The sequence below is a fragment of the Paramormyrops kingsleyae genome, chromosome 10, assembly GCF_048594095.1.
Source record: "Paramormyrops kingsleyae isolate MSU_618 chromosome 10, PKINGS_0.4, whole genome shotgun sequence".
NCBI lineage: Eukaryota > Metazoa > Chordata > Actinopteri > Osteoglossiformes > Mormyridae > Paramormyrops > Paramormyrops kingsleyae.
Genome location: NC_132806.1, coordinates 9,177,375 through 9,193,114, shown reverse-complemented (window position 1 = coordinate 9,193,114; position 15,740 = coordinate 9,177,375). Strand labels below are relative to the sequence as shown.

Genomic DNA, 15,740 nt, shown 5'->3' with positions numbered 1-15,740 from the left:
CGCCGAGTATTTGAACTCCGCAGTAAGGGGAGCGTTTGATTGTTGCAGGGCTAAATGGCGGACGGAGCGGGACTGTTGCATTGTGAACAATAACATTTTAACGCCGCTATCACGTATTTCTTGAAGCGACTGGGTTGGGAGTCCCCACGAGCGCCTCGCTCGTTTCTTTTCTTAATATTATTATTATTTATCACGGCCTTTGTAAGTACATCGGAGTTGTCCAGTGAGGAAGTTGTTCTTGCTGGCCAGGCAATATGGGGGACTCTCTGGGCTTGGTGGGAAAGCGCTTGCTGCTGCTCCTCGGCGACGCGGGCTCCGCCGCGGGACCCGAAGCGGATCGGGCCGTCTGGACGCGCGAGTGGCTCCGTGGGACTGTCCGAGCGGTTAGCGTGGTCGGGTTGGCCAGCCCGGGGGTGGAGGTGAGCGGCGCAGAGGGGACGGCGGCGGCGAGGCTAACGGTCAGTGTTTACAAGCGGACGGACAGGCTTTGGGAGCCGGTGCGAAGCGGAAGAGGAGGAAGCGCGATCCGGGAGCGGAATCACCCGACGCGGTGCTCAGGTTGCACGACTCGGGCGGGCCGGCAGGCAGGCGGGGGGGCGGCCGGTCGCTTTTGTGCTGGAAGAGTCTTCGGCAGCCGCAGTCTCGCACTGGAGACCGCGGCTTTGGGCCCGCTCTATTGATGGCAGGCAGTGACGTGACCAGCTGCACGGAGATGGCAGGCAGCGTCCCGGGGGCGACCAGGGGGGCTTTAAATGGAGCAGTTCCACTCCTGCGGCTTGTAATGCGATTTTTTTTTGCTGATTTTTTGCAAAGTGCTCCTAGTGTCTTCCGTAAGTCAAACGCGGCTGTCGGCGGAAAGCGATGTGAACTACAGGGCGCCGCAGGTCTTGGAAAATACAAAAAAATACATACATTTACGCCATATATATATATACATACAAAAACTTTAAGAAAATATTTTTCTAAGTTGTCATTAATTAAGTAGTCATTTAATATTATAAATTATATATGATTTTTGCACGCATTTAGAAATAGTTTTGCACGTTTGTGAATTTTCCTTTTTTATATTTTCGCATTAGTGGCATACACGCATGCATGTGGGTATTCCCTTTGCACTATTGATATTTTAATGTGGGTTGTAAGACGTTTGCACACCCTCCGAACAGTGCCATCTCCTACGTGCAGGCAGAGGCGTGTCCTCGATGCTGCGCGGTGCGATCGGGATGAAGTTGAATGTTAGGATTAAGGGTCGCGCAGAGGATGCTCCTGGAAAGATTCTCGCTGCATCTGCGTCTTGGATGCGCGTTTGTTCGATGGGGTCTCGCGTGTCAGGCGAGGTTTGCGATCCAGGCGATCTCTGGGGAGGTGGGACGCGAGTGGACGTGCCTTCGAGTCCGGACCGCCTGAATCGACTTGTTAGTACTTATGCAGGGTGCTGGATAGTTGGCTTTACTCATATCCTTGACTTTGGGCAAAAGCTTCAACTCCTCAGCTCCAGTTTGTTGAAAGCTGGGAAGGGTGTGAAGGGATTGTTTTGGGTGTCTTTGTGGGTCTGGAGTATTGCGACATTTGTCTGTCTTTTGTTCACTGCTGCATCAGTGTAGCATGCTCTGGCTCAGTGACAAGAGTGAGCGGCTTTTGTATGAGCTGGAATCTCTCTCTCTCCCAGGTGTTTGTGGAGTTTGAGGACTGCCCTTGGCGACGCCGCTCCTGGGTGCAGCTGTACGGGGATGAGGTGCGAGCCATCTTGGTGGAGCGCTCCATCGTGTGGGCTGCCCGCAGCGACCCTAACCTCCCGGGAAGTGGAGTGAACCCAGTTTCTGCTTGGCCTGCACTGGTCAGTACCTGGAGTTTTTTCCAGTCAGATATATTGATGCCATTTCACACATACCTGTTCGCTGCTGTCTTGGCAGGATAAATGATATTATTAGTACATGGAAAATGAGGTAACTCATTCAGTATTCTGGGTCTCTGTATCTAACTATAACTTCAGACCAAAACTGCATGATCTTATAGTTCATTTTCTTATTCCATGTAACTGTTCTGACATGAGGGACCTGAAACAGAATAAGTGTGTGCAGCTAGGCTGCAGCGAAGTGTGTTAGCATCCACAGAGAGGTTGACGGTCACCTGACCCCTCCCTGCAGGCCCGTTGTTTGGGTCACGCTGTCAGTGTGAGTGTCGTCTGTGATGGATGGTTCTTCCCAAGTCTGCTGTATTGGCTGGTTTCTAGCATACTTATTCCCTTAAATTGAAACAAAACGTTTTTGCAAAATGATCATTAACCTGTTTCTGGATTCTTCCTCCAGGCTTTCCAGCCTCTGGTGGACAGAGTGGGTTTGGGGTCCCTTGTTCCTGTGGAGTTTTTTGGAAGCAGGTCCCTTGCGTTTCTCCCGGACGGCACCGCGCTGCAGGTGTTTGAGGTACAGCACCGCTAACAGAAACATCTTGCGCGTTGTGGTGTGACCGTTATCGTTAGGGTATTTTTTTTTTTATGTTGTGTTCCGTTGAGCCTTCGTGTTTTTTTTTTTCTTTGCGAGCGTCAAGCAGAGTGTGATGGCACTTTCAGGTGGAGAAGGACCTGAGGCAGAACATCCTGCAGGATCAGCCCTCTGTCCGGGTGGCCATCGACTCCTGGCGCACTGACTTTGAGCTACAGGAAATTCTGAGGAAGGGTGGGTACTGCTGACGTTACATTTAGGGAGCTGCTTGTCCTGAAATATCTTTGCGTTTTATCTTCCTGCACAGCGGGACACCTGGTTAACTGACCTGGTGAATTTGAGGATTATGGTCTTTGTTGTTCTGACCTGCTAATGTTTTCATTTCTTTAAAAGTTCTTTGTCTCTTGGCCTTTTCACTTTCCCAGGATGCACTTGAGTGGTTGGTGGCTGAAGGCAGGTCTGGTTAACTCACCTGTGTGTCTTTCAGGCTCGTACACCATCCAGGGTCGCCAGGTTCGAGTGTACCAGCCGGAGTTTGAGGAGTCCTGGGCTCAGGGTCTGGTTTCCCATCACGACCCCCTGTCCCACATCATGGAGATTATCATGGATCAGGTGTGTGCCTGTCCTCACAGATCTTCCAATCACATATGCTCTAATCCCTATGGGACACATACCATTTTTGTATGCATGAATATCAAATTGTTTATCTTAAATTGTAGAGCTTAAATTTGACCTCCCTTCAAAATTGGCAATGATATTGTGGTAATTTTTTTTGTGATTGGTGTGAGAATGTGAGTGGTGTTTCTCAGATAAACTTGGCAAAGCATTCATTACAGTCCTGCAGAAAGGCAGTCAGAGACCTCCATTACTTTCAATGGCTTTTTTTTAAAAAGCTACATGAGTGTGACTGGCTACGTGATGACTCTTTGCAGTAAGCAGTCACACTTGTGTTGATAGTTTTATGCCACATTTGGTTAGGAGAATCAATGGACAAATCATTCAGGGTTGGCAGTGTGTTTGAAGATGCTTATTAAAATGTGAGTTTATTGGGAAAAACTTGCTGATAAAGGTTGGAGAGCTTTAGAGGCATTCCAAGTGCTGCTTAGATATGAAGAAAAATAGTTTATGGGTGATGTGTATCTGTTCAGCAGCACAGGCTCTGGTGACTCTTAGTCAGCATGAGAAACAGAGACCTGCTGACTTTTTCATTGCAACTCCTGGAGCTTTTATTTTTTTATGTCTTTTGGTGCTAACCTTCCATCCCGATCCTGCAGAGCGGGGAGACGCAGGTGGTGGACCCGAGAGTGATTCACGTTATGCTGGCTGAAGATGACATGGTGAGGGCGCCTTCCAGGAAACCGGTGCTTTGTCCCCCGCTTCATCACCGCCGTCATTCCACCGCCTCTTCCTCCTCCGCAGGGTCAAGCAGGGAATGCTGGCAGGCGGCGGAAGGAGAGCGATGGGGGCAAGTGTGAGGCAGGGCGCCGGAGGAGGAACGTGTCTGAGAGCGACGGGGATGCGAATCTGAAGCGCTTCAAGGGCGAGGGTGGCGGCGACAGCCAGAATGGCAGCGGTTCCGGCGTGGCTGTGGATGAAGTAGTCGCCGTGGCCAATAGCAGCACTGCTACGACGGGGGTGGCTTGTGGACATGGTCAGACCTCCCCAAACCTTGCCCCCGTACCCACCCAGGGCCAGCCTGGCTTCCCTTTCTCCGCCTATGCCAAGGAAAATGGACGGACGCCGGTTTCGCAGGACCGTGTGGGCTCCGGCTACCTGCCAGCCCCTTGCGCCCCCACCCCACCCCCTCTTAGACCGGCCCCTTCCCCTTTCTCCAACACGTCCTTTCCTTCCCTGGGTCAGATGCCCAGCCTTGTCCCAGCTGCCTCCACTAAGACTGCCCCGGCCCTGGTGCCCGAAAGGGAGAAAGAGGGGCTTCTGACTGGGTTCCCCAATACCACAGCTGCTCCGTCTCCAGTCAGCACCGCAGCCCGCGTCTTGCCCGAAGGAAGCGCACCTAGTATTACTAGTACTGCCACCACCCTAGGCTTTAGCCAAAAGCCTCCAACGTGGGTGGGGACACAGACTGCAGAGGTCAGTAATGTCAGTATGTCTGTGTCTAATTTAAAGTTTTGATCAGTAGGTGGTGTAGTTGTCAAGGACAAATTTGGAGTTTACCTAATAGACCCTTGAATCTTTATATTTATTTTACACCATCTTACCAGCTAAGTTAAGCATTATGGTGCAATTGGATTGACTTTTTTACGATGCATAACATACATTTTTGTGTATTTGTGTTCTAGAGCTCCAAGACGCCCCTTCTGACTGCAGCAGGTTTCCTTCTGCCCCAGTCCAACCCTCTGGGCACGTCGGTGTTTGGGGAGACTCGCCCTCAAACTGCTGCTCAGACCAACGGGGCGACGGCCCTGGACAGCCGGCCTTTTGGCTTTGGGTTCGCAGCCAAAGAGGAGTCTTTGCCGGAGACGGATTCGTCACAGAACCTGTTCTTCCAGTGCATGGCGCAAAAGCAAAGCCCGAGCCACGCTTCCGGCACCAACTACTTCACGGCCGTATCAGATAACCTTGGCAAGGAGCCACCCACCTTCTTTAAGCCCTCCACCTGCTCCGAGAGCCCACAGAAGACTGTGCTGACCCCCAATACAGTGGGCCTCTTCGGCTCAACGCCGACTGGTACCCTGCCTCCTCTCAAAGATCAGCCCAAAGCACCAGAGGGCCAGCTAGCCGGCAACGGCGTGGTGCTGAACAAGCCGTTCAGGGCCGAGGACACACCCAAGCTGGCTCCTGCCTTCTCAGCAAGCGGTGTTCCTGGACTGGGCTCTGGGCCTTTGAGGAGCCCCAGTCTCGCCATTGGACCTCTGGGTACCGGGACTATTGGCGGCAGTCCTACTGGTGTGACAGGGGCCCTGGGCTTGCTGGCGAGCAGCCAGCCGCAGGAGACGCACAAGAACCTTTTCCTGCAACCGCCCAAGCGTGAGGAACCCAGCAACCCCTTCCTGGCTCCCCCTGAAAAGCTGCCTCAGAGCCCTTTTAGTGGGCTTCCCACCGCCCCGCCTCACACCCCGTCCCCTGCCCTCAGCGGGGTGGTCAAGAGCCCTGTGGAGTCTCTCAGCATTCCTGCGGAGGCCAAACCTAACCTGTTCACCATGTCCGAGCCTCCGAAAGGCCTACTGTCCTCCCCGTTTTCAGGTTCCTCTTCGACCCCTGTCTCATCCGTTCCTGCCTCTACGCTGCCCCAGAAGCCTCCGTTGGAGGTCCAGGAGGTCCTTCCCGCACCCAGGCCTAGTGCTGAGGGAACTGGGACCTCTGCAGGTCAAGAAGGCTCTGCGGTAGTGGGAGAGGCTGAGGCGCAGGTCCCTCCAGCCTCGGGCTTCTCCTCACTGTTCAGCGCTGTTGCTGGGGGCCCTGGGGACCGGGCCCTGGCATTTGAGCCTTCGCCCCAGAAGTTTCCCTTGGAAGACCGTGGCCACTCGTCCAAGCGTGACTCTGACTCCAGCACCAACAGTGACCTCTCAGATCTGAGCGAGGCAGAGGGTCTCGACGACGACCAGAACCCTGGTCCACACGGTACCTCTACCGAACGGACTATGGACAAGAGCAAGGGCAAGACGGCGAGTAAGAGCCGACCGCGTAACAAGCCTTTCAAAGGTAGGAGGGCGCCTGTCAGTCAACCAGATCCAATGATTCTCTTAAATAGTGTTTTCAGACGATACTGCAAGGAAGTTTGCATTTTTGCCAGTAATCATCTTTGATGTGTGTGGGTTAATGTCATACTTTTGAAAAATAACTTCCTTGTAACAAAGGGAGCATTCTACTGGAGTTATAATGCTGAAAAGCAGTTTGGGGAAATCATAGACCAGATCAAAGGCTAAGTTGGATATTTGGCTATAACTGGTAATGGGAGTTATTGAGCTCTGGTTGCTTGGGGGGCACTGAGATGGAGAGTAGGTGCAGATTGGGAGACTGGAGCTTCTATGCAAATCAAATAATATCTGATGGGTTGATGGTGAAGCTTTTCCCATCTGCTCGGTTGAGATACACTGCTCTCCAATCACTCTGCCTCCCTCCATTCCAGCAGTGGGTCAGTCCGTGCTGAAGGATGTCGCCAAGGTGCGTCGGCTGAAGCAGTCCGGCGAGGCCTTTCTGCAGGACGGCTCCTGTATCAACGTTGCTCCGCACCTCCACAAGTGCCGCGAGTGCCGTCTGGAGCGATACCGCAAGTTCCGCGAACAGGATGCAGACGAGGACGACTCCACAGTGGCCTGTCGCTTCTTTCACTTCCGCAGGTGACCAGCTCGGGTGGGGTTTAATAAATCTGTGTGTGTGTCAGCGTGTAGCTGGGATCGACAGTAATGTTTTTGTTGGGCCCTTCAGCGAAGCCCTTGACCTGCATGCTAGGTTTAACCTCTGACTTTCTTTCAAGGCTGGCGTTCACACGCAAAGGAGTCCTACGAGTGGAAGGCTTTCTGAGCCCCCAGCAGAGTGACCCTCACGCTATGGGGCTGTGGCTGCCCTCCCCAGCAACACAGGAGGGCCTTGATCTGGACACCTCCAAGTACATCCTGGCCAACGTGGGGGACCAGTTCTGTCAGCTGGTCATGTCAGAGAAGGAGGCCATGATGATGGTGGAGCCACATCGTACGTGTCATGATTTGTAGCCATCTTCTGAAATCTCGTTGTACTCTGGAATGTGTGTCTGGGTAGCAGAGCCCTTTGGTGACATTCTTGTCTCCCTGGGCTGTGCAGAGAAAGTGGCATGGAAGCGAGCGGTGCGGGGGATCAGGGAGATGTGTGACGTGTGCGAGACCACGCTCTTCAACATTCACTGGGTGTGCCGAAAGTGTGGCTTTGGCGTCTGCCTTGACTGCTACCGTCTTCGCAAAAGCCGGTCCCGGGAAGGTGAGGACCTGCCCCGCCCCACGTGCCGTGCAGCCAGTGTCTGTGTGAAGTCAACGGCCCATGAAAATCTCTGACATCCCTCCCCAGAGCCTGACGATGGATTCGATGATGATGTCTTCTCCTGGCTGAAGTGTGCAAAAGGTCAGCCCCACGAGCCCCAGAACCTCATGCCTACACAGATCATCCCCGGAACAGGTAACCTCTCCCCCTTTTTATCCTCGATCGCTGATCCCAGTTCAGTGGCCTGTACTACGAAGCGGGGTTACTGACTTATCGGGGTAACTTGTTGGATTTAAGGTAGTCTGGGCAAAATGTAAGTGAGCGAATATGAAGTCCATTTAAACTGTGGTACCTTAAATCCGACAAGTTACCCCGATAAGCCAGTAACCCCGCTTCGTAGTACAGGCCACAGGTCTCTTCTCTTGACCTTTCCCTTGTTGCCCCTTTCAGCACTCTACAACATTGGAGACATGGTGCACGCTGCTCGGGGCAAGTGGGGCATAAAAGCCAACTGCCCCTGTACGAGCCGGCACTCCAAACCACTTGCGCGCCCCAGTGCCCCCAATGGTCTCTCACAGGTAAGTTGCTTCCATTTTATAGTTTGCTACCCACCCAGCTTGGTTGAATGGTACCGGAAACCTGCATCTCCCGTTCCCTGTGTAGTCCGGGGCGGCGTCCAGCACCAGTGGTACCAGTGGGGGTGCTTCCAGCATGGCTACACCCAGGGCAGAGGGTGACTCCACTGCCCCCAAGCCAGAGTCAGGCACGGAGGGCTCTGGTGACACGGATGCTAGCGCCACTGCAGTGGCAGCACCTTCACCTAAGGAGCCGCGATCCTCCATGTCTGAAGGCTCCTCCCCCTCCGCCCTACACTGGCTAGCAGACCTTGCCACACAGAAGGCCAAAGAAGAGACAAAAGGTAGGAGATTCGAGTACCAGAAAAGTTCCCTGGAAACCATAGTAGTCAAGTGTACATGAAGCATGATCACAAGGCGCACTGCCTGTAGAAAGGAGTTACTAGTCATCACCAGATTTCGTTTTCCCTTCCTTCTATGGTCTCAGACTCTGGGTCTCTGCGTTCGGCGATCAACCGCGACACTCGCTCTCCCTTCGGCCTGGACTCCTTCAGCTCACTCTCCAAGGCACCGTCGTTGGGCTCCAGCCCCAAGCTCTTCAACAGCCTTCTTCTTGGCTCCAGCACCACCCAGCCCAAGGCAGAGGGCTCCAGCCTGAGGGACCTGCTGAACTCCGGGCCCGGCCGGCTGCCTCAGGGATCTGCTGATTCCGGAGTTCCCTTCCCGTCCGTGTTCTCCACATCATCTGGGGTTCGCATCATGGGGGGATCATGGGGGGAACATTTTAACACCATAGATTCTCATGCAGCATGATACTCATTCCCTTAATTAGCGGAATTGGATCTAGAGCAAGAGTCACCAGAGGTTATTGAATGTCACACCCCTTCATCGCTTGTGCAGGGCGACAAGGCGAAGGGCAGCCTTCCTAACTTCCTCGACCACATCATCGCATCTGTGGTGGAGACCAAGAAGGCCGAAGCCCGTCGGGGGATGGCTGAGGGTGCAGAATCAGGGGCTGTCGGCCGGCGTGACAGCATGATGGGCCTCAGTGTCCTGGACCCCCACACGTCTCACTCATGGCTTTGTGACGGCCGGCTCCTCTGCCTTCAGGATCCCAGCAACGGCAACAACTGGAAGATCTTCCGGGAGTGCTGGAAACAAGGGCAGGTGAGGCATGGCTCCTTGCCAATAACAGCCAAGCCTTCCTCCTGATGTTGGGCCCACATTGATGAAGTCGATCTTGTCTCCCTCTGCAGCCGGTCCTGGTGTCCGGGGTCCACAAGAAACTCAATGGCTCCCTGTGGCAACCAGAAGCCTTCAGCCAGGAATTCGGCGACCAGGACGTTGACCTAGTGAACTGCAGGAACTGCGCCATCATCTCCGACGTTAAAGTCCGAGAATTCTGGGATGGCTTCCAGGTGATCTCTAGTGAGTATCGATATGGGGAATCGATGTGCCGCCGCCTTGAAGTTGCTGTGCCGTAATTGTTTTGACCTGTATTGCCTCAGAGAGGTTACAAGGTGCTGACGGACAGCCAATGGTCCTGAAGCTGAAGGACTGGCCTCCAGGAGAAGACTTTCGAGATATGATGCCTAGTCGGTGAGATACTCACTCACACACACACTCACAATTCTTACATAATGTAGGTCCCGCCAGTGAAGGATTATGGGAAACGGGACAGAACGTGTCAATAAACTGAAACTGGTATTTTCTACTGGCAGGTTTGATGATCTGATGGACAACCTGCCCCTCCCAGAATACACCAAAAGGGATGGCCGTCTAAATCTTGCTGCCCGCCTGCCCAACTTCTTCGTAAGGCCGGACCTGGGACCGAAGATGTACAATGCATATGGTAAGGGCATTCCAGATCACGTGATGCTGTGCATTTCTGGGCACTGAGTGTCTGACTGACTGCCATTTTTCTCTGGTGACAAGGTCTGATCTCCACGGAGGACAGGAAGGTGGGAACGACCAACCTGCACCTGGACGTCTCCGACGCTGTGAATGTGATGGTGTACGTGGGCATCCCACATGGTGAGGAAAACCAGGAGCAGGGTGAGTAGACGATTGGCTCTTCAATTCTTGTGGGTACTGTTCGGCACGTGAGTGTCCTTGAACACGTCTTGTTTTTTTTTTTTTGTTTTTTTTTCCTTTTGTGTGATTTAGCCTTATTTGTATTTTTATCTTCAAATTTGCTTAACTAACATTGTCAGTCATATGGCCTATTCTGACATGCATATATTTTTTTAACTCTGATGCTAAATCCCGCCATCTTCCATAACCACATACAGGACTGGGTGATGCTTGAATATGGAATATGTAGGAAATATTTCCCTTAAAGTATATTCTGGCTGAGAGCAGTTAATCCCAGTGGTTGTTAAGACTGTTCCCTGGAATTGAGTTTCACTGACACTGCAGCACTCGTCTGTCGCTCGGCGTTAGGCCTGGGGCTCCCCCCGTATGAGAACGAGGTCACCACATACGACAGAATTAGCGCTATTTTCAGTCAGATGAGACCTGTCCCCAAGGATCGCACATCCATCTTCACCATCCCTACCACCCCATTCACACAGCAGCCTCCCCTGCACCCATGTGCCTCTCGGGTACTAAACCCCTCCCCCCCCCCCACGACATTTCTGCCCCTGCATGCTACTCTAACCTCCATCTTCTGGTACAGGGTGGAGACTGTAGACTTCTCTGCCGTACAAAGGTTTGTGTTGATTGTCGTAAAATTTCTCGTTTACAGAAGCAGACACCTCTGGATATAAAGGTGTGTGCCTTTTACTGTTGTATTACTTCTTTAGCATGTCCCTTTTGGTTTACTGTTTTCTCCACTTGCCAACACCCCCCCCCCCCCCCCCCCCAGTCATCTGTGTTCCCTGTGCTGTGATTGATCAGCCAGGGCTGCTTTCACCACAAAGCCCCTCCTCTGATGTCTTGTGTCCATCATCCCTATGACAACCTGTGTCTCTTCCTGCTGGGCTCCGCATTTCCCTTTTCACGAGTGAAAGATTTCGGCATCTTTGTGAAAGAGTGTGGTGGCAGCCTCTTGTTCTCCTGCCTGGGGTGTCGTGGTGCCGTACGGGGTGGAGGGGCAGCTAACCCTGGTCTCCCCATCTGAGACAGCAGTCTGCTGTGCGCCCCACTGGCAGTAGTGTCTGCTGCCTGGATTCGTGTGGTTACAGCCCTGGGGGGTACCTGGGGGCTGTGGATGAGTGCCCCGTAGATCCTGAACACCTCGGCCTACTTTCACTTTTCTCTTTCCATTAACACCCCCTTAAGACGTCGGACAAACTCTGTTGCCGTTTTCTGCTCGCAGATAGTGGAGCTCTGGGTTTCTGCATTAATACTCATTTTTTTACAAAAGCCTGGAGTTAGTAAAGAACAGTCCTCTGGCTACAGCCTAAGTGCCATTTCTTGCTAGAGCGGAGGCCCTGTTAGTCTTGCTGAACCAGAGCCAGTTTGCACACTCATTCTCCTAGGGTGGCCTGAAGTGACGTCACGGCTGCTCTGAACAGTGCCGAGTCTCTGTAGATGATCCAAATGTGACACATGCTTATGATTTATCAGCCCCCTCTTTTCAAGATGGATTAAATGAATGTTCATGACCCTTTATCTTAAGCAGGGGTGGGCGATATGGCCAAAACGTCATATGATGACTTTGGTTAGAATCATGAGCACAGTATAGATCACACTTATTTTTGTTTACAAATCAGCCGAACAAGAATGATATGGTAATTAGGGGTGTAACAGGGTGTCTGTCAATGCTGCTGCAACCGACTAATACAAAACTAAAATTTTACTTTAAAGTAAATATTTTCATTTAAACAAATAAAATATCATTAAGATGCACATTTAGAGAATTAACTGTACCTGTTCTGTACTGTATTCACATTAGCAGCTTGTGCAACACAAATATTGTCTCAAAGCACACAAAGCATAACAATATAAATATCCATCATGGAGCAGCACCTACACCTGTGCTGTTTGTATTCACATTCACAGCTTCCAGCCTCACATTACGATGTACGCGCATGCGTTCTGGTGCGGCTTCGTCCGCCCCCTTCTGAATGTCCCTCGGGGGAAACCCCCAAACACACAAAGGTTCCGCACTTGCTGCATTCATTTGGGACACATGCATGCCGAACCGCAAGACCTGTACTAAACATTTTTGGTACGAATAAATGTACCAGTAGAAATTCTAATTAACCATTTAAACACTTGATCAGCAATTCTGACCTTTATAAGAAATATGCTTTCTAGCATTATAATCAGGGATGGACATAACTGGTACCCAAGTATGCATCACTTATGTGTGTACTTGTATGCATTTGCGTTATAATGGGTAACTACACAATTTTAACCTTTACACTGGGAATGAAGTACGCACTTGCCATATAAAGGTCAGAATGGGGGGCCATTTCTCGTCATGACAGCACCATTACTGTTTAGGTACATTTGTCCTTCTATGACTAAGTGAGGCGCATATCTCTTTATTCACCGATTGCGTGCCAGTTCTCTCAATGCCTGATTATAATAAATAGTTAAGGTATGTAAAATGCTATACATGTAAAAAAAAAAACCAACTCAACAAAAGTGCCTTTTTTCAGAAGTTTAAGTACAAATGAATGTTTTTCACTTTGGTCAATAACCTTGCGCTTCTGGACTGTTTGACATACATTCTCATTTGTTTACGTTTTGTAAGATTTTGAATTTTTCGATGTGCAAACATGTAGCCTTTTTTTAGAACCACTTCATCAGCCATGCCGCACACTGTTTATTTGACCCGCTTGTGAACTGTGTGTTTACCGTGTGACACAAGTGCCATATTTTTAGCAGTTCGGTGACGTACGTAAAGCCAGTTCGTTTTTTTTGTTTGTTTACGGAGTTAACCAGCTGGTTAAAAAGGTTCAATTATGTTTTTAATTCAAGATCTAGTCACTAAATTGAGATGCGCTGAGATTTGATAACTGACAAAAATGAGATTTACAGGCAGTGAGAAGATATGCAGGCTGAAATTACTTTCATATCTGTCTTGTAGTTTTATTGCAGAGTCTGACCCTGCAGGTATCATGTGATAGGTGCTTGCAGGTTTGTTCAGTTGTCATAATAGTGTTAAGTATTGTTGTATTGCAATAACTGAAATGCTTATCGTACTTACACTTTGAACTGGTCACGATAAATTCATATCGCCCACCACTATCTCAGTGTATGATTCCACTATATTAGATCACTACGTTGAATGTAAAATATTACTACAGTTGTAGTCAAAAGTTTACATCCATTTTTATGTAATGGACATGTATGCCATGACAGTGTTGGTTTTAATAATGTCTTTTTTGGTGACAGAATGAATGTGTAACAGAACTCACAGTAAATTTAAAACTTGTGCTTAATTGTTTTTGGTCAAAGATATTGTGGAAATCCTTAAAAGCCCAAAACTGCCATGACATAATGTCTGTTTTATAAGTGTATGTAATCCTGTATGAATTGAAGGAAATATGTTTTTATTCATGCCTCAGCAAGTTAAAATGGCTGTAGGAATATAGAACTGTATCGATACCTTAACAGTCTTTGTTTTGACTTTTTAAAGATGGTTGTGATGTAAAATTAAGTTCTTGTAAGCTTTTAGAATTTTAGTTTCATAAACTTCTGGAAATCGAAAGTGATATTAGAGTAGTTTGGGGGTGTGCCGTCTCCTGGCGGCAGCTCGTCGGGCACACCAGCATAACAGCTGAAGTATCTGCTCGGTCTCGCCTATCAGAAGTTATGACGACCATCGAGGAGGGCGACGTGGATGAGATGACCAAGCGCCGGATCTACGAGGGGAAGGAGAAGCCAGGAGCCCTCTGGCACATTTACGCCGCCAAGGATGCAGAGAAGATCCGGGAACTGCTTCGCAAAGTGAGCAGGGAGGGTCTGCGAGGAGACTGGGCCGTCCATAGACCAGCTGACAGGCCATCTTCACAGTAGCTCACTATCAGCTCCCTGACGTTTTGTGCTCTCCTTCTGCCTTGTAGGTGGGTGAGGAACAAGGGCAGGAGAACCCACCTGACCACGACCCCATCCACGACCAGAGCTGGTACCTGGACCAGGTGCTGCGTCGCAGGCTGCTGGAGGAGTATGGCGTGCAGGGCTGGGCCATCGTGCAGTTTCTGGGGGATGCTGTCTTTATCCCTGCTGGAGCACCGCACCAGGTAAGGCTAGGGGGGCGGTCTGTCTCAAGGCGCCATACTTTGACAGGAAGAAGGTACTGCTGCGAATGGATAAACGTTGGTGCTTCAGTTCACGGCATTCTGCCCTCTGCCTGTTTCTTCAGGTTCACAACCTGTACAGCTGCATCAAAGTAGCCGAGGACTTCGTCTCACCCGAACACGTGAAACACTGCTTTAGACTGACCCAAGAGTTCCGACACCTGTCCACCACACACTCCAACCACGAGGACAAGCTACAGGTGTGTGCGTGGGAGAGCGGGCCTGCCTGTTTCCTTCTAGCGGGAAATAGGCTCTATGCATGCACAGCTTCCGGCTTCTATACGCCTGTCAAAAAGCAGAACAACATGGCTGTCTCACACTCTGTAATCTTTTGGGTTATCTGTCTTTTTAACAGTAGTGTCATACTCCTTTGTCAGAGTTAACCTAGTACATCATCAAATGGTTTTATTTTCTCTACCCTCTTAACAGATAAAAATTTTTCTCACCCCAGAAATGCCTCAGTCCCTTACGTTTAATGTAATGCCTGTTATCTTTGCTTCTTTCTCATTGCTTCTTAATTCAATGTTACTGTTTTGCCTCTGCAAAGTTTTTTTTTTCTTTTCTTCCCCTCGTTAAAGAGAAGCTTGATGAGAACAGCGTGTTCAGCATATGTTGGTTTGAAATACCTTTTGATTGCTGGTATAATGTCTAACGGAAATATGTCACACAGATTGCACTTTAGAGTAATAGGCTCTATGCACGCAATGTTTTTTGTACACATTGCACAGGAATTGTAACACGCCGAATGACCGTGTAAGGAGATGTACTTCATTGGTAGTTGACCCATACCGTTGTTTAATACTGGGCTCAAGCTTTAGTGATTTAAAGCCTGATTTTCCACAAACGGCCGGGGTGCAGCGGCTAAGGGGGAGGGCGCTGTGGAAGCACTGGAGGCCGGTGTTGAGCATGTGCGATCTGTCGTCCGCAGGTGAAGAACATCATATACCATGCGGTGAAGGATGCTGTCGGGACACTGAAAGCCCACGAGGCCAAGCTGTCCCGCTCCTAGTCCGTCCGTCCCCCCCCCCCCACTGAACTGCTTCAGGGGCTGGATGCCATTTGGGGGGAGTGTAGCTGGATGAAGAGGATGAGACTCTCTTTTGTTACCCAGGACTTGGCTACTGGGACAGATGGACACTCCATCAGTGTTAACTTTTCCTTTGACTCGATCGAAAAGGTTCCTTTTGTATGTGAGGTCACTGTTTGCGTTCTCGTGGCAGACTGCGTTCAGGAGGGTCTCGCGGCAGCAGGCGCTGAGCTGTCTTCTGAATGCATGTAGTTTTTGACTGTATTAGAAAATTCAGTATGATGGTTTTTATTGCCCCCCCCCCAAAAAAAAAGTTATCTATGGCTTTCGAATGAGGAACATCAGCTGCAAAATTTAAAAATTCTTCTTTCTCCATTCCTTCCCGTGAATATAAACTTGAGCAGTTAAAGTTATTAGACCAAAGTTGTTTTTTTCTGTTCGAAGGCCAATATATTGATACTGATTACTATTAGCAGTCTGTATGTTTGTTTTTTTTTTCTTTTTCAAAATAAATTTTTCAAAAGAGGAA

The 15,740-nt window shown here is 50.1% G+C and overlaps 1 protein-coding gene across 7 annotated transcripts; it reads left to right on the top strand.

The window, feature by feature from the left end:
• On the top strand, positions 1-15,740 carry kdm3b (lysine (K)-specific demethylase 3B). 7 transcript variants are annotated; one of them, XM_023833920.2, is made up of 25 exons: positions 1-419; positions 1,670-1,837; positions 2,310-2,423; positions 2,570-2,675; positions 2,929-3,053; positions 3,716-3,778; positions 3,861-4,532; positions 4,742-6,104; positions 6,535-6,742; positions 6,880-7,094; positions 7,203-7,355; positions 7,443-7,550; positions 7,806-7,933; positions 8,019-8,274; positions 8,418-8,680; positions 8,831-9,097; positions 9,187-9,358; positions 9,439-9,529; positions 9,652-9,782; positions 9,866-9,985; positions 10,677-10,700; positions 13,695-13,834; positions 13,951-14,127; positions 14,250-14,384; positions 15,113-15,740. In XM_023833920.2, the coding sequence occupies exons 1-25, from the start codon at positions 255-257 to the stop codon at positions 15,191-15,193; spliced, it is 5,445 nt and encodes a 1,814-aa protein (XP_023689688.2). In that variant the 5' UTR covers positions 1-254; the 3' UTR covers positions 15,194-15,740. The 7 variants fall into 7 exon arrangements, with proteins under 7 accessions (XP_023689688.2, XP_023689687.2, XP_023689686.2 ...); XM_023833919.2 differs by having other exon boundaries at positions 6,532-6,742; XM_023833918.2 differs by having other exon boundaries at positions 1-458; positions 4,742-6,071; positions 6,532-6,742.